This window comes from Anopheles aquasalis, chromosome X (genome assembly GCF_943734665.1).
Source record: "Anopheles aquasalis chromosome X, idAnoAquaMG_Q_19, whole genome shotgun sequence".
NCBI lineage: Eukaryota > Metazoa > Arthropoda > Insecta > Diptera > Culicidae > Anopheles > Anopheles aquasalis.
In genome coordinates, this window is record NC_064876.1 from 5396670 (window position 1) to 5418850 (window position 22181).

Here is a 22181-nt window from a genome sequence, read left to right on the forward strand (position 1 = left end):
GCAGGAAGAACACCTTCTCCGCTGTAGGATTCGGCCACGATAGAATGCCCTTTTTATCGACGCAGCACAGTGCCTAAAATGTGATGTTGGAGAAGAAGAAATGAATGTGAGATGTTGTTGTGGGACAGACTTGATGCCCGTTGGCCGTACCGTAATGGTGCCGAGCACCTGGACGACGTTGGCACTGCGGCCAAGCAGCTGCGAGCGACCCTGCACCAGCTGCCACCAGTAGTGCAGGACGGTTTGACGCGGCAGCTGGACGTGGTCGAGATCACCGGTTGGCGTGTCGAGATCCTCCTGGAATGACTTCTGGGCCTGGGCGCGCATGACGGCGTGTGGCGTGGCGAGCAGCGTCTCGAGTCGTGCCACTCCCCACAGGTTTATCGAGACCCAGAGCAGCGGAAAGACAAGCGGCAGGATGGGCAGCACGGCAGCCGTCGGATTGAGCACCAGCACGTTCAGCCAGTCGGTCGCCAGCTTGCCGTGAAAGTAGAGCCCACCGCAGCGCAGCACGCCAACGGTGACGGTGAGCAGCAGGATGCCACCGAAGCCCCACTGCTGCATACAGCGCGTAATCAGCAGCTCTCGTTGCTGGTTGATGATTGTTTCCGGCCGATTCAGGAAACAGTCGAGCGAGGTGCGCAGTATGTCGAGGTAAGGTGTGGTCTCGACCACGCAGTTCAGGTCCGGCAGTGGCGACCGGGCGAGCGGCCGGGGCGGTGGCTCGGTTGGTTGTTGCAGGCCGTACGTTTCGCCGCACCGAAACCGCCGCTTACCGGGCGACACTTCCTGGCAGGTGCCGGGTGCGACCTGCCCTGGCCGCATTACGATATGGTCACCGCGGACGAGGAGCGCCCACGGCAGGTTGACGATGCGGCCGTCCCGGTACGTCCACTGCAGCGTAACGCACGGCGACAACGGACTGCACAGGTGCGGATAGTTGTCCGGTGTCCAGTCAGCGCACAGCTCGATCCCAAGCCGGATCTCGTGCAGTACCGTGCGCACCTTGCGGTAGATCTCCGTCTTGCGAAGGTTATTCTCACGGACGACGATGGCTGCGGTTAGCAGGAGCAGCACGGCCAGCAAACCGGCCGACCAGTAGTGGGCAGTGGCCGCGAGCGACACCACGCACAACCCGGTCACGAGCGTCGGGAACCAACCGAGCGGGCTGGTCGAGGTGCCGGTGAACGTGGAACCGATCTTTTCCCAGCCGGACAGGCGCCTGAAACGGTCCTCGTACCCGGCCAGCATTCCCTCGATGTCATCGTGCAAGCGTTGCAGGGCAATCGGAGTGCTAAGGCCGCGGAATTCTTGCTGCTGCTGCTGCTTCTCGGTTCCGGATTGGCCAGCCGGACTAGGGGCCATGGCCGTGCGTGAACACCAACAACAAAACTTTTTTTCATGTTATTCGTCAACGGGCGGACGATGGCGTTGAGCGGCGGTAGGGGACACAATCTGGGAAGGGGGCGTCTGTCAGCGTTGGCGAGCAGGTTCGTCACCTAACGGTTCCACTCATCATGCAAGGCAGTAGCACGATTCGAGCAGTTCGAACGATGTTCCTCTATCGTTATTTTTTCAGCGATCCTAGTAGGCCGTGGTTTGCCCGCTCTTACGAAACTATTTCTCCCACATGTCATTTCCCCACTATCTCTTGGACGAACCGTGTCGTTAGACCACAGCGAAGCTTAAGGCAAAGCATAAATCATCTCATTCCGAGAGTTAAACCGAGCAACGAGATTCAAAATGGTAAGCCGCATCAATAACGAAGGGACTCTTCTTTCTTAGTAATATTACCACACTTTTGTACATTTTTAAAATCCACAGATTACATCCACCCCCAAAAAACGCCGTTTTGGAGCTGTCCGCCGCCGACTGTTTGATCACGGCTTTGAGGAAGAACCTCGTCAGCGCCGCGCTAAGCTGTATCTGGCATGTATGCTGATTATTGGGATAATAATCATCATCATCATCGCTCTGCTCATCGGGTTTTCCTACAGCGTCTAAGATGCAGTGATACCTCGAGTTATTTATTTTAATTATCGATAACCATCTAATATCTAGCGATGTACGATTCCGCCACCTAATTCTGCATTGCATGTAATACTCGTGACGATACGCATTAGCGATCGCATTATTCCTGTTCAACCTTTCGTCACCATGTAATATCACTAGCGATGCACGTTTGCGATATCTAAATTTGCAGTGAATAAATGGTAATTCCTCCAAGAGAGATGTAGCCATATTCTGTTGTGTTGTGTTATTATTTTTTCTTTTCTTGCGCGAAAATCGTACATTTCTGGGCCTCGCATCTTTGGCCAAATCATTGCATCGGAGCACCGGCTCGTTCGCGTCGTTGTCTTGCGCACCTGTTTACCGGCGTGTAGTAGGCGCAGATGACCGGTGGGCCGAATGCAATGCAATGATTTGGCCAAAGATGCGAGGCCCAGAAATGTACGATTTTCGCTTCAGCGACAATATAGAATCGATGGCAAATAGCATTGATTGTGTGGTGATTTTAACGCTGGCACTGGGGCTCCATTGTGAAGATGGATATTTAGAAAGAGCAGATATTCTAGATGGTCATTTGGCTTCTTTCGAAGGTAGCAATCCGGCCCACCGGCCATCGCCGCCTACTACACGCCGGTAAAAAGGTGCGCAAAACAATACGACGCGAACGAGCCGGTGCTCCGATGCAATAATTTGGCCAAAGATGCGAGGCCCAGAAATGTACGATTTTCGCTTCAGCGACAATATAGAATCGATGGCAAATAGCATTGATTGTGTGGTGATTTTGCATTGATTGAGTGGTGTACAGGGGCTCCCTTGTGAAGATGGATATTTAGAAAGAACAGATATTCTAGATGGTCATTTGGCTTCTTTCGAAGGTAGCAATCCGGCCCACCGGCCATCGCCGCCTACTACACGCCGGTAAAAAGGTGCGCAAAACAATACGACGCGAACGAGCCGGTGCTCCGATGCAATAATTTGGCCAAAGATGCGAGGCCCAGAAATGTACGATTTTCGCTTCAGCGACAATATAGAATCGATGGCAAATAGCATTGATTGTGTGGTGATTTTGCATTGATTGAGTGGTGTACAGGGGCTCCCTTGTGAAGATGGATATTTAGAAAGAACAGATATTCTAGATGGTCATTTGGCTTCTTTCGAAGGTAGCAATCCGGCCCACCGGCCATCGCCGCCTACTACACGCCGGTAAACAGGTGCGCAAAACAATACGACGCGAACGAGCCAGTGCTCCGATGCAATGATTTGGCCAAAGATGCGAGGCCAAGAAATGTACGATTTTCGCTTCAGCGACAATATAGAATCGATGGCAAATAGCATTGATTGTGTGGTGATTTTGCATTGATTGAGTGGTGTACAGGGGCTCCCTTGTGAAGATGGATATTTAGAAAGAGCAGATATTCTAGATGGTCATTTGGCTTCTTTCGAAGGTAGCAATCCGGCCCACCGGCCATCGCCGCCTACTACACGCCGGTAAAAAGGTGCGCAAAACAATACGACGCGAACGAGCCAGTGCTCCGATGCAATGATTTGGCCAAAGATGCGAGGCCCAGAAATGTACGATTTTCGCTTCAGCGACAATATAGAATCGATGGCAAATAGCATTGATTGTGTGGTGATTTTGCATTGATTGTGTGGTGTACAGGGGCTCCCTTGTGAAGATGGATATTTAGAAAGAACAGATATTCTAGATGGTCATTTGGCTTCTTTCGAAGGTAGCAATCCGGCCCACCGGCCATCGCCGCCTACTACACGCCGGTAAAAAGGTGCGCAAAACAATACGACGCGAACGAGCCGGTGCTCCGATGCAATAATTTGGCCAAAGATGCGAGGCCCAGAAATGTACGATTTTCGCTTCAGCGACAATATAGAATCGATGGCAAATAGCATTGATTGTGTGGTGATTTTGCATTGATTGTGTGGTGTACAGGGGCTCCCTTGTGAAGATGGATATTTAGAAAGAACAGATATTCTAGATGGTCATTTGGCTTCTTTCGAAGGTAGCAATCCGGCCCACCGGCCATCGCCGCCTACTACACGCCGGTAAACAGGTGCGCAAAACAATACGACGCGAACGAGCCAGTGCTCCGATGCAATGATTTGGCCAAAGATGCGAGGCCCAGAAATGTACGATTTTCGCTTCAGCGACAATATAGAATCGATGGCAAATAGCATTGATTGTGTGATGATTTTGCATTGATTGTGTGGTGTACGGGGCTCCCTTGTGAAGATGGATATTTAGAAAGAACAGATATTCTAGATGGTCATTTGGCTTCTTTCGAAGGTAGCAATCCAGCCCACCGGCCATCGCCGCCTACTACACGCCGGTAAAAAGGTGCGCAAAACAATACGACGCGAACGAGCCAGTGCTCCGATGCAATGATTTGGCCAAAGATGCGAGGCCCAGAAATGTACGATTTTCGCTTCAGCGACAATATAGAATCGATGGCAAATAGCATTGGTTGTGTGGTGTACTGGGGCTCCCTTGTGAAGATGGATATTTAGAAAGAACAGATATTCTAGATGGTCATTTGGCTTCTTTCGAAGGTAGCAATCCAGCCCACCGGCCATCGCCGCCTACTACACGCCGGTAAAAAGGTGCGCAAAACAATACGACGCGAACGAGCCAGTGCTCCGATGCAATGATTTGGCCAAAGATGCGAGGCCCAGAAATGTACGATTTTCGCTTCAGCGACAATATAGAATCGATGGCAAATAGCATTGATTGTGTGATGATTTTGCATTGATTGTGTGGTGTACGGGGCTCCCTTGTGAAGATGGATATTTAGAAAGAACAGATATTCTAGATGGTCATTTGGCTTCTTTCGAAGGTAGCAATCCGGCCCACCGGCCATCGCCGCCTACTACACGCCGGTAAACAGGTGCGCAAAACAACGACGCGAACGAGCCGGTGCTCCGATGCAATGATTTGGCCAAAGATGCGAGGCCCAGAAATGTACGATTTTCGCTTCAGCGACAATATAGAATCGATGGCAAATAGCATTGATTGTGTGATGATTTTGCATTGATTGTGTGGTGTACGGGGCTCCCTTGTGAAGATGGATATTTAGAAAGAACAGATATTCTAGATGGTCATTTGGCTTCTTTCGAAGGTAGCAATCCAGCCCACCGGCCATCGCCGCCTACTACACGCCGGTAAAAAGGTGCGCAAAACAATACGACGCGAACGAGCCGGTGCTCCGATGCAATGATTTGGCGAAAGATGCGAGGCCCAGAAATGTACGATTTTCGCTTCAGCGACAATATAGAATCGATGGCAAATAGCATTGATTGTGTGGTGATTTTAACGCTGGCACTGGGGCTCCCTTGTGAAGATGGATATTTAGAAAGAGCAGATATTCTAGATGGTCATTTGGCTTCTTTCGAAGGTAGCAATCCGGCCCACCGGCCATCGCCGCCTACTACACGCCGGTAAAAAGGTGCGCAAAACAATACGACGCGAACGAGCCGGTGCTCCGATGCAATGATTTGGCCAAAGACGCGAGGCCAAGAAATGTACGATTTTCGCTTCAGCGACAATATAGAATCGATGGCAAATAGCATTGATTGTGTGGTGATTTTGCATTGATTGTGTGGTGTACGGGGCTCCCTTGTGAAGATGGATATTTAGAAAGAACAGATATTCTAGATGGTCATTTGGCTTCTTTCGAAGGTAGCAATCCGGCCCACCGGCCATCGCCGCCTACTACACGCCGGTAAACAGGTGCGCAAAACAACGACGCGAACGAGCCGGTGCTCCGATGCAATGATTTGGCCAAAGATGCGAGGCCCAGAAATGTACGATTTTCGCTTCAGCGACAATATAGAATCGATGGCAAATAGCATTGATTGTGTGGTGTACTGGGGCTCCCTTGTGAAGATGGATATTTAGAAAGAACAGATATTCTAGATGGTCATTTGGCTTCTTTCGAAGGTAGCAATCCGGCCCACCGGCCATCGCCGCCTACTACACGCCGGTAAAAAGGTGCGCAAAACAATACGACGCGAACGAGCCGGTGCTCCGATGCAATGATTTGGCCAAAGATGCGAGGCCAAGAAATGTACGATTTTCGCTTCAGCGACAATATAGAATCGATGGCAAATAGCATTGATTGTGTGGTGATTTTGCATTGATTGTGTGGTGTACGGGGCTCCCTTGTGAAGATGGATATTTAGAAAGAACAGATATTCTAGATGGTCATTTGGCTTCTTTCGAAGGTAGCAATCCGGCCCACCGGCCATCGCCGCCTACTACACGCCGGTAAACAGGTGCGCAAAACAACGACGCGAATGAGCCGGTGCTCCGATGCAATGATTTGGCCAAAGATGCGAGGCCCAGAAATGTACGATTTTCGCTTCAGCGACAATATAGAATCGATGGCAAATAGCATTGATTGTGTGGTGATTTTGCATTGATTGTGTGGTGTACAGGGGCTCCCTTGTGAAGATGGATATTTAGAAAGAACAGATATTCTAGATGGTCATTTGGCTTCTTTCGAAGGTAGCAATCCGGCCCACCGGCCATCGCCGCCTACTACACGCCGGTAAAAAGGTGCGCAAAACAATACGACGCGAACGAGCCGGTGCTCCGATGCAATGATTTGGCCAAAGATGCGAGGTCCAGAAATGTACGATTTTCGCTTCAGCGACAATATAGAATCGATGGCAAATAGCATTGATTGTGTGGTGTACTGGGGCTCCCTTGTGAAGATGGATATTTAGAAAGAGCACTTCCAAATAGGCAACAATCCGGCCCAGCGGCCATCGCCGCCTACTACACGCCGGTAAAAAGGTGCGCAAAACGATACGACGCGAACGAGCCGGTGCTTCGATTGGCCCGAAAATGCGAGGCCCAGAAATGTACAATTTGCGCTTCAGCGACAATATTTCTAGCTTGAAAAATACCGATAATCCATCGCACCAATCGCATGTTCTACCGTTTTCCTAAACGCTAAACACCTGCCGACAATTCGCCTGCAGACAATTCGCAATTCATCCGTCGTTAGGGAAACCGAAAACAGACCCGAATTCGGCGGAAAAACGATTGAACGTTCACATTAATCGTATCGCGTACCGTATCGCACAGTCACATCCCCGTGTTTCACCAATTCAAATACATTCACATTTGTGGCACGCTCGTGCACGCGCAGCATACGTCAAGCATCGTGGTACCCCCCGTGCAGATAGCTGCTGTTGGGCGCTTCGTTTTCCATCTTCGCGTGTGATCTGGCTCTGGCGTGGATTATTGCCCTCACCAACCACAACCGGGAACCGGGTCGGGAACGCCGCGATGCGGCTTGGTTAGAGCTTGGAGAGCGCGGCACTTGTTTTGATTCTTCCACCGAAACGCCTGCTGCCGACGCCACGAAAACCCCGCTGTTGGCCAACGACTTGTGCTACCGTGAGTGTGTCAGTGTGTGTTGTGCCGGATGGTGGACCGAAATCCTAGCGTGTTGGCTTGGACCAGGACCTTGGCTATTCTGTGAACTGTGTGCAGTGTTAACGCTTACAGAACGGGAACAGTAACAGCCTGGAACGCTGGAAGTGTGGTGCGAGGTGCTGCGTCATGTTGTCCGTGGTTCCTGGACCTAGCAGACCCTTGCTGCGCCGCGGTGTCCCCGTTCTCCCTTTCGTCGAGACTGCCAACGAGCACCTTCGTCGTCCTCGCATGTAAACACACACGTTTAGAAACTCTACCTCTAACTCTCTTTCTCTCTCTTTCTCTCTCTGAACCACACACAAAAACATACAACCATAGAAAGCGGGTAGGATGCAGCGGCACTGGGGCCACCGGGTCTAAGATGTCGACACCGATCAAGAGTAAAATCACACTAGAACTGTCGAACAAGAAGTCCACACTACTCAAGGATCGCCCCAGCGTGTTCCAGCGGCTCGGTACGAAGAAAGGCGGACGCACCTCGTCATCGTCTCAGCAAGCTCATCAGCAACAACAGTACCACTCGCAGGATAGTGGCCTTACCGGTGGTGTTAGTGTCTGTTGGCGCGTACAATACTTCCCAAACTAATCTCCCTTATGATCCCCACTCCTCTTCCTCTCCTTCCACCCATAACTTACCTTCACCTTTGTCAGCAGCCTTTTGTCTAATGAGTGTTGTTTTGTCGTTTTCATTGGTGCCAAACAGGAAAGCAAGGAAGAAATCGTGAAGCGGATTGTTTCAGCCGCTGACGAGCAGCCGAAACCGGCAGCAAGCGTACCTGAAAGTGTCACAGCTCATGCCCGGATCATACAGGCACAATTAGCGGCGAAGCAACAGCAGCAGCAACAACAGCAACAGCAACAACACCAAGAGCAGCAGCAGCAGCAGCTCAATTGCATCAATATTGTTGCTCCGGTGCGACCGGAACATCTCACTAGCACGGCCGTTGTAGCAGCAACGAACAGCGGCAACAGTAGTTGCGGAGGAGGTGGCACGACCGGCGGTGAATTATTACATGCTGGTGGGGACGAGGTTCAGCAAACCAACAATCCGCAGTACTTTCCCTCGTATCAGCACCGCCAGTTCAGTCACTCTAGCCATCCGGCTCACCAGCTGCAGCAACAGCAACAGCCTGTCGTGCGGGGCAAGCTAGAAGAAAAGGAAATTGAGGAGAAGTCGGCGAAGGAAAGGGTAGACGAAGCAGTGGAGGTGGAAGAGCAGGAGCAAGAGCAGGAGCAAGAGGAGCCGCAACAGCAGCAACAGCAGCAGCGGCAGCAGCAGGATCGTTACCAGCAACACTCGCATCAACGTCATCACCGTCACTACCGTCACCAGCATCACGCCCACCATCATCAACGCCAGGAGCGTGACCAGGGGTTAGAGGTGGACTACGCGGAGCGGGAGACGGAGGTGGTGCATCCCGGAGGCGGGCAGCAGTCGTCCTCTTACAAGAAGCTGTTGGGCGTCGGAGTCGGGCGGGTTGGGCGTCGGAGGCATTCGAATAGTAGCAGTAGCAGCAGCAGCAGGAGTAGCAGAAGCAACAGTTACCGTATCCGGAGCCCGAGCAGCGGCGACGGCAGTGCCCGAGAAGGCGCAGGCGGTGCCGGTGGCACTGCAGGTGGTGGTGGTGGTGGTGGTGGGGGGCCCGGCGTCGACGGAACCGGCTGGGACCAGTCGTCCCTGGAGAATGCTGACCAGGACTTGCTAGAGCGCAAGCGTAAACAACTACAGCACGAACTGAAGCTCGAAATGGATGCATCCAGCAAGAAGAAGGAGCGTGAGCTCGGCAAGAAGCTGAAGCGACTGAGCGGTGGTGGAGCGAGCCAATCGAGCTCGCACCATCGTAGTCAGCACTCGCACTCGCATCATCATCACCTGCACCAGCAGCAGCAGCAGCACCAGCTACACCAGTCGATGCACCACCAGGTGCAGCATCGGTCCTCGTCCAGCTCGGAGACAGGCAGCAGCAGCTCGGGAACCGATTCGTCTGCATCCGAGTCGACCAGCTCGTCCAGCAGCTCGTCCCACGATTCGGCCCACCGTCGGCTGAAGAAGCGCCATGCGGCGGCGGCCGCCGTTGTTGCATCGCGCGCTCGTCGTGACGATTCGAACTCGAGCTCGGACGGGCCCGCTGTCACTGTCAGCGCGTCGACGAAAATGTCGAAGAAGCACGCCAAGAAACTGGTGGCCGCCCACGAAGCAGTAACCAGCGGGGGCAAGCGGCTGCTCGTGAAGAAGGTGGTGAGCAGCGTTGGCACTAGCAACACAACGATAGTGAAGAAGGCAATTCGATTGAAGAAACTGACCGGGGGCAGTGCCAGTGTCGCGCTCGGTGGTAGTAGCGGTGGCAGCGGCAGCCACACTCGCAAGTCAGCCGTCGTCTCGTCCCGCGACCTATCGCCCTCGTCGTCTTCGGCGGGCGGCAAGATGGGTGGTTCCTCGTCCAGCAAGTACGGCACGGTAAAGACGAAGCTCCTGAGCGCCAAGAAGGAGAAAATGTCCGCAATCGATGCACGGGAGCGTGTCCGCGAGAAGGAGCGTGAGCTGGTTCTGCGCGAGAAGGAGCGCGAACGGGAGAAGGAACGCCTGCGGCTGCGAGAGCGCGAGCGAGAGCGGTTAAAGCTCCGTGCCACCTCACCAGGTGGCCGGCTCCTCCGCTCTACCCTATCGCCGGTACCGTCGCGCGGTTCGGTGCGTGAAAAGAAAAAGAGCCCTGATCGGCGGCTCGTTGCCACGTCACCACCGCCACCGTTATCCGCCCGCTACCGCGACATGGTACCGGTACGGCGTGAACGCTCGCCCCCCGAGCTACGCGATGATTCGCGGCGCCGCCATGAGGCGCTGAAGGAGCGAGAGCGTCGCGAGCGGCTGGAGCAACGGGAAAGACAGGAACGCCAGGAGCGTGAAGCGCTCATTCGAGGCAAGGAGCGGGAACGCGAGGAAGCGCTGTTGCGATCCCAGGAACGTCAGCGTGAGCGTGACCGTTTGACGTTGAAAGAGCACCATCACCATCAGCATCAGCAGCAGCAGCAGCATCAGCAACAACAACAACAGCAACTACAGCATCAACAACAACAACCGCATCAGCAACAGCATCAGCAACAGCAGCAGCAACAGCAGCAGCAGCAGCAACAACAGCAGCAGCAACAGCAACAACAGAGGAGCTTGCGTGGGCGGCTGAGTGATCGCGACAACGATGGTGGGCTGGAGAAACCAGATCGTCACCGGCCAGTCGAGCGACTGTTGCCGAGACCGGCGGAAAGGGCTCGCGCGCTAGCAGCAGCCCGTTCGCCGGGAAAATCCGTCGACCGGGACCGCAGCCGGTCGGGATCTCCTAGAAGTGCCAGTCGGTTGCGGGATCGCGACCGCTCGTACGAGCGACTGGACCGTGTCTACCATCTAGACTTGCACGAGTCACGGCGCAGCCGATCCCGCGAGTACATCACGATTGGGGGACCACCGGGACCGATACGTGGTTCACGGCGGGACAGTCCACCCCTGTACGAGCGGCACATTGGCCACTCCTATCGTGACGCTGACCTGGGCTATGAGGAACGGCTGCTGGTGCGCGGTAGTGGTGGTGGCGGTAGTGTCGTCGGAGGAAACAGCGAACGAATAGGAGGTGCCCATGATTACGGGCCACGGGACTACCCAGATGATCCGCCACCGAGGCGCGATCACAACGAGCGCAGCGGTTGGGACCGGGAATCGCGCGTTGATGTCGTGGTTGAGCGCGGGCCACGATACGAGCGGATGGAACCGAGCAGTCGCGATTCCGGGCGCGACTGGGACCGAGAGCACGGACCGCCCTCACACTCCGGCCATGGACACGATCCAGAATCTTCGTATCGGGAGGGTGGTCCGGGCCCCGGTGAACGGCGTGCCGCCTGGGATGACGGTGGTCGCCCGTGGAAGGAGAATGAAGTGTGGGCGAGCGAAAAGTCGGACCGGGCGATGAACGAATGGAAGTATAGCAAAGAGCGCCAGTGGGAACACGACGATGGCCAGCGGGGCGTGATCAGTGGTCCCTCGTCGTCCGCTAGCTCGCACCACGGCGGGCACGGACCGTCGCACGGTAGCGGGAGCAGCGGTAGTGGCGTTCCACCCGGTCCACGGCGTTCCTGGGCACCACCACCGGCTCCCTCCGGCAGCGGTGGTGGTCCTTCCGGGGGTGGACCGTCCGATTGGCACCCGGGTAAGGGTGGTGGGGACGACCGAGACTTTCTGCCGCATCAGCTACCACGCTCCCACGGTGACCGGGGGCCACACGGTTTTCGGCGACATCACGGCCCCGCACCGTACCACACTCACGTTCGTAAACCACCGCACCTTGCTGGTAGTGGTGGCGGTGTCAGCAGCAGCGGTGGTAGTGGCGCCGGTGGTGGTTCTGGCGGACTTCAGACAGGCGTTGGGGCGAGTCGCTTTGGGCCGAACAAGTACAGCTTAAACCGCACTCCCGGTCGCGATCCGGTCGGTGGCTCAACGATGGGACCAAACCATCAATCCAACTCCAGCCAACACCAGCACCAATTACGCCAAACGCCACCGATCCCACCGATGGGTATTGGAAGCCCTGGAGGTGGTGGTGCCACTTCTTCGGCTGCTGCCACTTCTTCAGCCACAATATCGCAGCCACCGCCACACTCGCAACCGGTGAACTCCCATCCACACAGTAGCCACACACACCATCCACAGCAGCGCGCTGGTGGACACTATGAACCCCCGCAGGCCGCCACGGTTCATCAAACTGCAGCGATTGACGGTACTTCCGGACTTTCCAATTCGTCCAATCAGCAACAGCACCACCAGGTGAGCCATCCAACGGCCTCGGGAACGATGCCACCGACAACACACTCGGCGGTTGATGTGCCCGGTGGGCCTGAGATAACAAAGGGAGAACCGATTGCGGACCAGCCAAGCAGTCCCTCGCCCGAATCACCGGATCCGGCTGAGCCTGGCCAATCGAGCGACCTGGCAGTAGGAGGTGCCAAATTGGTATCCAATGGTACCCAGGTCGGCGGTGTGTCAGCTGATACACCAAGCCTATTAGCGGACGGGCGCGTTGAGAATGCTGCTGTGCGCGGTGAATCGATGGAGGTGGACAATCTCAGCGAGATTAGTGATGATCCGGACGAGATACTGACGCGGGATGAGGTAAGTCGTTAGCCGCTAACGTTTATTCTAACTGCTTCGCACTCCTTTCGTTAACTGGGATTCGTAATTGCACCCACAGGACATTTGTGCCAGCGACTCGCAGCTAGAAGGTGTTATCCAGCTCGAAAGTGTCAGCCAGCATCACCCGACTGCAATCCCACCGGAGCCGCAAGAGCCATTGGATGAACAGCAGCCATCGCTAGTGCAGCTAGAGCCGCGTCTGCACGAGCCATTGGATGAGCAGCAGCAGCAGCAGCAGCAGCAATTAGAACAAGAACAACTCCAGCAACAACAAGAACAACTGCAACAAGATTCAAAGGAACAACAAAATCAACAGCAACAAGAAGCACTTACTGCGGCGGTGTCGGCAGCAGTCGTCGATGACTCCTCGATCGCCGATGGTGGTGTGGTAGCGCTGTCCGAAGACGTCTCCCCTGCGTCCATGTCAGACGAAGCGACGGCGAGCGAGGGCAAGGCCGGCACACCATCGGCCGATACCCTATCGATCCAGGACCGGGACCGGTGTAATGACGTGAGCAAGGAGGTGCTAGGGGGCGGAAAATCGGCCGCCAACAAGGAACTCAAGGAAGAGATGAACATCGACTTCGAAGAGATCTCGGACGGCGAGCTGGACGAGGAGAATCGGTGCAAAGGGTTGAGCGATCCACTCGGTGTCGATTGGGCAGGCTTGGCCACTCAAGCGACGCCACCGCGACCAATGCAGGAGCTGCAAAACTTCCCAATGTCGGCCCGGAACCGCTGGAAGGCGCATCACATCATGCTGGAAATGGGGGTGTCGGTGCGATTAGCAGGCGCCAGCTACGCCCAGCGAGTACTCAACGAGTCGGCCGACAAGCTGGCCGAGGACATCGGTCAGTGGAAAGAGGAGTACGCTGCGTCTTTGGCTGGGAGGCAGCAGGACACCAAGCCGCCACCACTGCCGACCGCCGCAACTGCGAACAAGCTGACTCACCACCGTGACTACGCACCGGCAGATGAGGAGGACGAAGGCAAACCCCGAGCGGTGGTGATTGAAGAGGAGTCAACGAATACAGGAACGGAGCAGCAGCAGCAGCAGTCACCAACTAACGGAGAGCTCGATAGCAAACCGCTGATACGCATCAAGCACGAGGAACTGGACGAATCGGAGATCTCACCGGTCGAGAACCACAACGCCGTTGCGCTGGAACATGGCATTCTTGGGAGTCCTGCGTCGACGACTGTGGCGACTAGTGGTGGTGGTAGTGGTGGTGGTGGTGGTGACGCCGCGGTCTCTGCGGTACTCGCCTCGCCTGCCACCATTACCAAGCTCGAACGGATCGAGCGTTCGTTGAAGGATCTGGAGCGCATCCTTCACCCGGTTGTGGCAATGCACGTTGGATTACGCGAACGGGAGCAGGCTCGATCGAATCTGATCCTGCAGACAGAGGCGACGGCCGGGCAGCCCCGGTACAGCGGGCGTGCCCTGAGCGCTCGCCGCGATCTGCAGATACGTCGCCAGCTCAACGGATACCCGCCGACGGATCCCGACGGTCCGATGGATCCGGCCATCGGCGGTGGTACGAGCAACCCATCGCTACACGAGGCCATTGCCGCGGTGCATCGGGAGCTAACGGAGTGCGCCATGCGGGAAAATGTGGCGTAATGAAACACATCGGAGATTAAGGGAGAGAGAGAGAACAAGCGAAACAGACCAGCAAAGAGAGCGAAAGAGGTAGAGTAAGAACGGGAGGGGAGGGGGAGAGACTGTGCTGTGAGAGTGTTTTTACACACAGCCAAAATTTGCGCTGCGAGACCGCAATTGTCGGCAAATCCATATAAAGTTTGACGTTTGCCGACAATTGCGCTCTCGCAGCGCAAATTTTGGCTGTGTGTAGAAACGGTCTCATGGTGTAATCTAGTAATATTTAATGAATATTTGAAGATTAAATAAAATAATCTAGCAAAATAATCATCAGTTCAGTAAAAAAAAAATCCGAACATGAACCACCAGTGCAACTGTCGCTGGTTAGATTTGCACATGGGACAGTTATGTGCATTTATGAGCAGTAAGCCATTAGTAAGACGGAGTCGAATCTGATGCGCATCTTCACTTCCTAGCTCGACCTGGGATCACGCTGTTCCCTTCTGGACGAGTTTTGAAGAATGAAAGAAGAGCGCTTCGGCATGTACCCATTTATTGGTTTTCTGTTTTTCTAGTTCTAGTTTCCTCTAAAACCGCAAAAAAAACCTGTACCTGCGAGTATTAGCAGATGTATGCGTGGGGAAACGCATTTTCCAGGCATGTTCCGGTGGACCTAACAAACGCTGTTGCTCTGGACGAGTTTGAACGCACAAACGTTGATGTTACGTTATCCGTAATCCCCACCCGCCCGCTTCGCCCCCTCTGCCTCCGAAATTACGCTAATTGCAAAATGATTGAGGGATGTATGCGGTTGGGAATACTCGTGCTTCTGATGCTGTGTGATGCGATGTGTGATGGTGCAAAATGTGCAATATATACTGTCGCAAGCGCTCAACTTACGATGGGGTCCTAAACTACTGTGATTTGTTTTGATGGAGGAGAGGAAGTGGACGGGGAAGTAAAGGCCTGGTACCTTTTTATTTGTACCGAATTGCTTGACTCGATCAATACGCCAAAATACCTCCCACACATTCATACAAAAAAGAGCTCAATGCGGGATCCCGCGAGTCCATTTTCAGATTCCATTTGCTTCATTTTGTTTTCTTTCTTTTATAATTTCTTAATTTGAAATCGAGACGAATGACGAAAAGAATGTCCTTTGGTGTAGCACGAACGAGCGGATACACTGCGAGTGTGAGTGTGGGTTGCAGCCGAACATTATTCTAAATGATGTTTTCCGGAACCGGAGCTTACCACGAAGAACCCCTACCTTTGTGCTGCGCTTCACCTTTTCTCATCAACCCCACCTCTCAACCTATGTACGCTTTATAAAAAGGAGATTATTTTAATATTAGGCTCGCTCTAAGCGATGTGATTTTCGGGGAAATTCTCCAGCATTACCGTTGTCTGGACACAACTTTGCCATGCGATCCCTACGGCAGAGGCAACGCGAACCCAAGAAAGGAGTGAGCATAACGGGTGACATTTCATATATGAAATGAGAGAGAGATAGAGGGAGAGGCAGAGAGTACGTGGTTACGAACAACAGAACGGCAGTCTGTTAATTGCGAATACGAACAGGGCCACCTCGTAAGGAAACACTTCGTTCGTGTTTGGTTATTTAATATCAAAGCCCAATTTCATGAACACGCTTCGTTTCTAACCGGCCCTTTCCTTCTGCTTCGCATTTAACTATTGTCTACTTCGCTAACGGATCTATTGCGTGCGAGAAGCCGTACTGGCAGCACCGGTGTCGAAGCGAATGTGTACCATTCCGTGCGTCCATAAACCCCACCGAAACAGGCGTTCCGGTGGCTGCAACGTTCCGGGGCCTAAAGACATTTGAATTTTGTCCAGTCCAGTGTAGAGATGGTCGAAGTCTAAACCGAAAAACAAAGTGTCATCTGTCTGCCTGCCACTATGCCACTGACCTGACCTTGCCTTACCTACCAACTATTCTAATAAACTAAACCTAGGAGTAAGTGCACGCACACAAATCGTGCTCATATTAAGTGCGAAAGCGACGCATAATTGTCACGCGCGGTATGAACAAATGGAAATGGCGTAGTGAGGAGAGAAGGCTGAACCGTGCACACAGGTCGTGCAAAATGAAAGAAATCGCAGGAATAACAAATTACGCGAGCCAACGGCTAATCGATAAGCGACGGACTTAAGAAATAGAGAGATGGTAAGCGCAGTCGAGGCAGCACTTCTCCGAATGGGGGGAGGGGCTTTCCCGAAGTGGAGGGCCTTTTTTTTCTCTTCTCCGTAACACGTCTTAAACCGTGACCGGCGGACGTCCGGTCGTGACGACCTTCTGTACGACGTAGAACTTGTTCTTCTTGCCGATGAGCCCCCAGATGACGGCCACGTTCTCGATGACCACGTTAATCGGGATGGTGCAGAGGGCACCGATCACACAGGCCAGGAACTTGACGACGCCCGACCGGTAAAGGGAGAACGATTTGATCACCCCGAACACGTACATGTAGATGTTGAAGCCCGCGATAAAGCCGCAAACGAAGTCGATCAGGTTCGGGCAGGGGATCGGGTAGAGCGCGGCAAACACCATGTTGGAGGTGGAGAGCGGCATCGTGATCCACGAGCAGAGGCTGATGCCGAGCAGCAGCTTGTTGCGCAGCGGGATGACCGGCGAGCGAACGACTAGCAGGATGCCCTGCAGCCAGCGCTTGCGTTGCTGCAAGAAGTCGACCAGGGTGAACGGCGACTTCTCGTACATCTCACCCTCGATGAAGTCGAATGTGTAGCCCTCGGCGAACGCGCGCATCGCGAAGAAGCAATCCTCGGCCACGGATCCGTCAATGCCGTTGTCAAACGAGACAGTACGCTCGGCATGGAGCTGAAGGAGAAAGAAAGAGAGAGAGAGGTGTTAGAACTGTAGTGCCTCCTGTTGCTACACCACACCGTCCCGTCGTGCGTCGTGTCGTGAGTCTAATGGCCAATGGGTTTACCTGAGTCACGACGTAGCTACCCTTCCAGCTGAAGAACGGCTTGTGGAACAGCTTAAATTGGAGGCGCAGCTTGCCCATATCGTCCGCCACTCGGAAGCTGTCGGCCAGCGTCGTCAGCCAGTTAACCACGTTCTCGTTGGCGTAGGTGATGAGACCCTGCCCGAACGGGTGCTTGCCGTCCAGCACGAAGTTGATGATGCCGCGCACACTGTTCTCCGTCAGCAGCGTTTCCTCGTCCAGATGCACTACCCAGTCGTTGCTGTTCAGCACGTTGACGCGATCCTCGAGGCAGTACTGGAGGGCGCGGGCCTTAAACATAGCGCCACTGGCGGTCTGGTACTCGCGCGGCACCACAATCTCTCGCGTCCGGCGATGCTTCGGCAGCCCGATCGGTTTATCTGTCACCACCTCGATCAGGAAGTTCTCCAGTCCCGTGTCCAGGCAGGTGTTCATGTTGCGCAGCACGTTCGACTGCACCAGTTCGGCATAGTCGCCGCGCGTCACTACACGGATGCAGATGAACGGTGCTAGCAGTGGGGAACCTTTCAGCACCACCTTCTCCGGGAACGCGTTGTACAGTGTGAGGCCGAAAAAGTTGAACAGCACCTGGGGCAGCGTGAGAAAGGTGAGCAGCCGCAGCAGGTACAGGACAATGGTGGCCACTGTGCCGTACTCGGCCCACGGGTCGACCGCCACGAACGAGTTCTCGTTCACCTTGATGCCACCGGAGAGCAGCTCGAACACGAGCAGCATCGACAGCAGCAGGCCGCAGTGCAGCAGGTGCTTCGTCGTGGAGCTAAGCATCCTCCCGAGCAGCTAAAGGTACGCGAAGGTGGAACGAAAACCGATGACGATTCTCAACACGATTGCGATCCGCGATGATCGTAAGCGGCTCTAGCTCCTGTTGTGCATATGCGCCCTCGTCGTGCCTCCTGTTCGCACTCTTCCTTGCTATTGCTGCCGCTCCTGGACGCGCGCTCACTCGGTACTCGGGGACCCTGTGGACTCTGGTCGTCGAGGAGTATCGCCTGCTCGTCCGCTATTGTTGTATCGATCCCGTTAGCCGCCCCAACCGAATCCTGATCCCTCACCAACACTGGCGTGCTCTGGAAGGAGATGAAGGAAGGAAGAAGGTGCGCCACGTACCCGGATTAACATTTGTCACCGGTTCAGTCTGCAGCATACAGCTGCTCAGTATGGGTGCTGATGCGCGTGCTGAAGTGATTAGATACCCGCGCACGCGGTACGCGCCGTTGAACAAATGACGCCAAGGAAGAGGAAGAAAACACTTCACAGCGATTTAAAGAGGAGAGAGAGAGAGTGTGTGCGTGAGAGGGAGAAAACTGATCGTCAGTTAGATCCGGCGAACTCGAGGCGAAAGCCGATAACCCGCCCCAAGTCAAAGGAGCCATTCAGAATGTCCACGATGCATGCACGATGGCCCTGTTATCACGAAACACGCTCGCTCATCGGGATCGGATGTAGCAGCAGCCTATAACCGGACCTATTCAACGAAAAACGGAATGATTCACCAAACACCCGTGACTCAGGAGATGCGATCGCCCCGTGAAGGGCGATAATGCTGGGTGATGATGATGTAATCGCTCCCGGGCCAACGGGGCGGGGGGAGGGAGGGGGAAAATGAAGCTTATCAGCGACTAGCTGCATTGGAACAACCAATCGGGAGCTGATACACAAGGGATGCTGGTCGTAAAAGGGGGAAAGACACGGTTGATCACGAGGTTGCCACCTCACGCCCTGCTCACGCGACTACATCCCCCCTACTCTCCCCCCTTAACGTCGCCTATGGAATTCCCTATCTTATCTGTTGTCCCCTGACGGTCACCGAGTATGAAACCACGGTTTTGGGCGGGGGGGACCAGTGTGTCTTGGCATTATTGACCCTCCACCCTCTACCATTCTTTTTCTCTAACATGGAAACACGGAACATATTAAATTTTGTCATCCAAACTGATCATCATCCAGATCTCGAGTGTCGAATAGCGAGGATCGAATGAGAATAGAATAGGTGGTCAGTCTAGGGCCGAGGGAGGAGGTACACATAGGGGGAGACAGCTCAAGTGGATCCCAACAATGGTGATCCACGATGCTTCTGCAGAAAGTGTCGCATAAGTATACGTGAGACTGGTCACGGCTAGAGCCGTTGGTGTCATCGCGTCCGTATCATATCAGCACCAGCTTCTTCCAGTTGTGTGTATGGGGTGGTTGAGGGCGAGGGATGGTTTCGTAGGGAACAATAGCGACCGAAGACGCCCACGGTTGACCGATTACCTTAGGGCAGCGCTTGATCTAACAATCATTGTATTGCCCTAATCGGTAACCCCTTTTCTCCCTTTGTCAACCCGGACCACCGGGGGAAGCCTTTCATGCAGCAATAGCAGCAGCAGCAGCAGCACTACTCGCACCAAGATAAGCCAGACCGGTCCCCGCCCGTGATAAAGCGCCAGTATACCGCCGCCCGGGGGCCATCCGCACTGATAGCCTGCACCAGAACACTGGCACTGGGACAGGGCGGTGGGGTGTATGCCACCATCGGAACCGCGTGACAAAACCCGCATCGCTCGTTTGCGCGGTGCGGTAGGCAATAAACCATAGATAGCAAAGCAGGGCCGTTAGGGGCCGCCCAATTGTCAAACGAATGCTGCGCGTACCACAGCGATTCGTCACCCATCATCATCATCATCATCATCATCCGGGTACGCGCGAGTACGAGCACACGCCAACGCCATCGGGCAATTGTTTCCAGCATGACCTTACGCTGGAAAGTGGGAAGGGTGGGGGGTGGGTAGTAACAAGACCCTAGGCTGCGCGGGCCTGATGTGCTTATGGCGAGCGCCCTCGTCTGTTTGGTGCGTTATGGACATTTATCTGGCGAGGGTAGAGGAAGCTGGAAAGCGGAACAACGTCACGACGTTCTTATCGCTTAAAAATTTCGCCATAGCCGCCGCCCACTGGTGCATTTTTGAAATGGTTCGCGGGTAGTTGGAAGGCCTCAATGTTGCATGCTCGATCTTTAGCTAACGGTCTCAACAATGATTCTTGTCTTGGTTTTGTTCCGGTTCCGGTTCACAGGCCTGAATGTACATAGTAGGGAGAGGGGGCGGGTTGTAGTGCCGCCCTTGACCGACACGCATCTACGTCTGTCTGTTTGTGTGCGGGTACGCTACGCTTTTGCCTTTAAAACAGACAACGTACGCCTGTATTGCATGCATGCGGTGTCTGTAATCTGCCGACATCGTCGCCGTCTTTTGCGCTCGTGACCTTTGGTGGCTAGAATGACAGAGGGAAGGAGAGATAGAGTGGGATAGTGAAACAGACACCCGCCAATAATGGCGTGACGTAATGGATCAAAAAACCCAACCTGGCCACGCCGGAAACCCCAGCCTAGCCATCTCCAAATCCTGCGTTCCGACACAGTTTTGCAGATCTCGCTTCCTCTCTCTCTCTCTCTCTGTCACTCTTTCTCGCTGTCCTCCCCACTTCCAAGACGTTCATGCGATCAACCAAAACAAAGCAAGGACATCTACACTCCAGTGCTAAACCGGCGGGCGGGCGGGTATGCGATAGGAATGCCGTGTCATCCCGTGGTCCTCGTGGCCTACCTCTGCTCCAAGCTGGCCGGGCTCGGAATTGGTGGTGAGTTGGAGTACGCGAGATGGATGGACTTCTCTCTGCTTCGATGTGATGCGCTTGCTGGCCTAGAAATTTGGAAGCTGGTGCCGCGATCAATTCAGGCCGAGACCTCGCCTGCTCCCTTGTGCCCCTCGCTTTCTCTCGTTCACCCACAGGGCACCGGTGGCAGTGGGGTACGCGGGGGGGGGGGGGGCGGTACACGATTCCACCCACCCACAAACACGCACACGGCTTATCTCCACGCGGAAAAGGTGGTGGTTGATGGGCGCGCGCGCGCACCCGCGCGGCTGATGATTGGGCGATGCCGGAACGGGTTGATGGCGACGGCGGCGTCGATGCTGTGGTGATGATGGCGAGATATGTGGCCACACCGGAATCTCCGGATACGAAGGAGCGGCGGTGGCAGGGGGTGTCGCGACTGCCCGGCCTTTACACCCTTGATCTCACTTCCGCTGCGGCTGCGGCTACGTTTTGTGTATGGGTGTATGTATGTGTGTGCGAGTGATGCGGGCCGCTCCTTAACTGTTCACCACGATTTTCCACGTCTCCTTTTCCCAGCTCCCAACTCCCTTGCTACACACATACACACCGTACACACTGCCGACAGCATTTACCGCACCAAAACACCAGGCGCGCGCGCGCGCGCACACAACCACACATACACACGCGGCGGGTGGATGCACACTAGCGGACGCACAGAACACTCTCGCACACACTTTCACCCTTTCGGTGGGTGGCCGGGGCCGGGGTGGCGGGCGGACGCGCACGCGTCCCGTTTTACTAGGCGCTGGCCCTTTGCACTTCCCCACAAGGCAGGTTGTGGGTGGTTGCGCGCGTCTCGTGCTCCAGCGATCGAGGACCTCACTCCGGGGGGCCTCTGAGCGCGGGTTGTAGCTGTCTCCGGCTGTACCGAGGTGGATTCCGCCGCGATTCCGCCGCTCGATTGCTCCGCTCAATCCGCTCTGTTGTGGCGGTGTAAACGGGAGGAGCCCTCGCGGATTGTGCACCACACACGGACGACAACGACGGTGCGCGCTGCTCCCACAGAGCGGCCACAGAGAAGCGAAGGACTGTGTCGCGGGATTTTTTGTACTTGGCGGCCGCGTTTTCGCTATTTTCCTCGGCGGCCCTACGGCTTCGTTGACAGCAACACCCGTACGACAGAAATCGCTCACGCACCACTCACAGTCCTCTGTTAATGTTTAATAGGAAGCTAACAGGAGCCTAACAGGAATGGAAATCTTGCTATTGTTTACAGGACTTTTGGCAAATGGTATTTATTGACCGTGAAAATTGTGAGCCTTTTTGCTGCAG

General features: G+C 54.6%; 3 protein-coding genes across 5 annotated transcripts in view; 1 reads left to right on the plus strand and 2 right to left on the minus strand.

Moving 5' to 3' along the window:
- Nucleotides 1-1397, minus strand: part of LOC126569564 (transmembrane protein 94) — an 8182-nt gene extending 6785 nt beyond the window's left edge. For both annotated transcript variants that reach the window (XM_050226763.1, XM_050226754.1), the window contains exons 1-2: nt 151-1397; nt 1-73 (exon numbers count right to left, since the gene is read on the minus strand). The exon at nt 1-73 is cut by the window's left edge and continues 62 nt beyond it. In XM_050226763.1, coding sequence (XP_050082720.1) covers nt 1-73; nt 151-1365 — 1288 coding nt within the window. In that variant the 5' untranslated portion in view covers nt 1366-1397. The remainder of the gene's footprint in view (nt 74-150) is intronic.
- A 5834-nt stretch (nt 1398-7231) lies between these two features.
- Nucleotides 7232-14550, plus strand: LOC126569537 (uncharacterized). The gene is made up of 4 exons (XM_050226710.1): nt 7232-7426; nt 7784-8012; nt 8169-12617; nt 12697-14550. Exons 2-4 carry the CDS (start codon nt 7827-7829, stop codon nt 14260-14262), a joined length of 6201 nt encoding a protein of 2066 aa, XP_050082667.1. The 5' UTR covers nt 7232-7426; nt 7784-7826; the 3' UTR covers nt 14263-14550.
- A 759-nt stretch (nt 14551-15309) lies between these two features.
- Nucleotides 15310-22035, minus strand: LOC126569673 (beta-1,4-mannosyltransferase egh). 2 transcript variants are annotated; one of them, XM_050226940.1, is made up of 4 exons: nt 20837-22035; nt 20430-20504; nt 17214-18319; nt 15310-17101 (listed from the first exon to the last, which is right to left on the minus strand). In XM_050226940.1, the coding sequence occupies exons 3-4, from the start codon at nt 18015-18017 to the stop codon at nt 16520-16522; spliced, it is 1386 nt and encodes a 461-aa protein (XP_050082897.1). In that variant the 5' UTR covers nt 18018-18319; nt 20430-20504; nt 20837-22035; the 3' UTR covers nt 15310-16519. The 2 variants fall into 2 exon arrangements, with proteins under 2 accessions (XP_050082897.1, XP_050082888.1); XM_050226931.1 differs by lacking the exon at nt 20430-20504.
- Between the last annotated feature and the right edge of the window lie 146 nt (nt 22036-22181).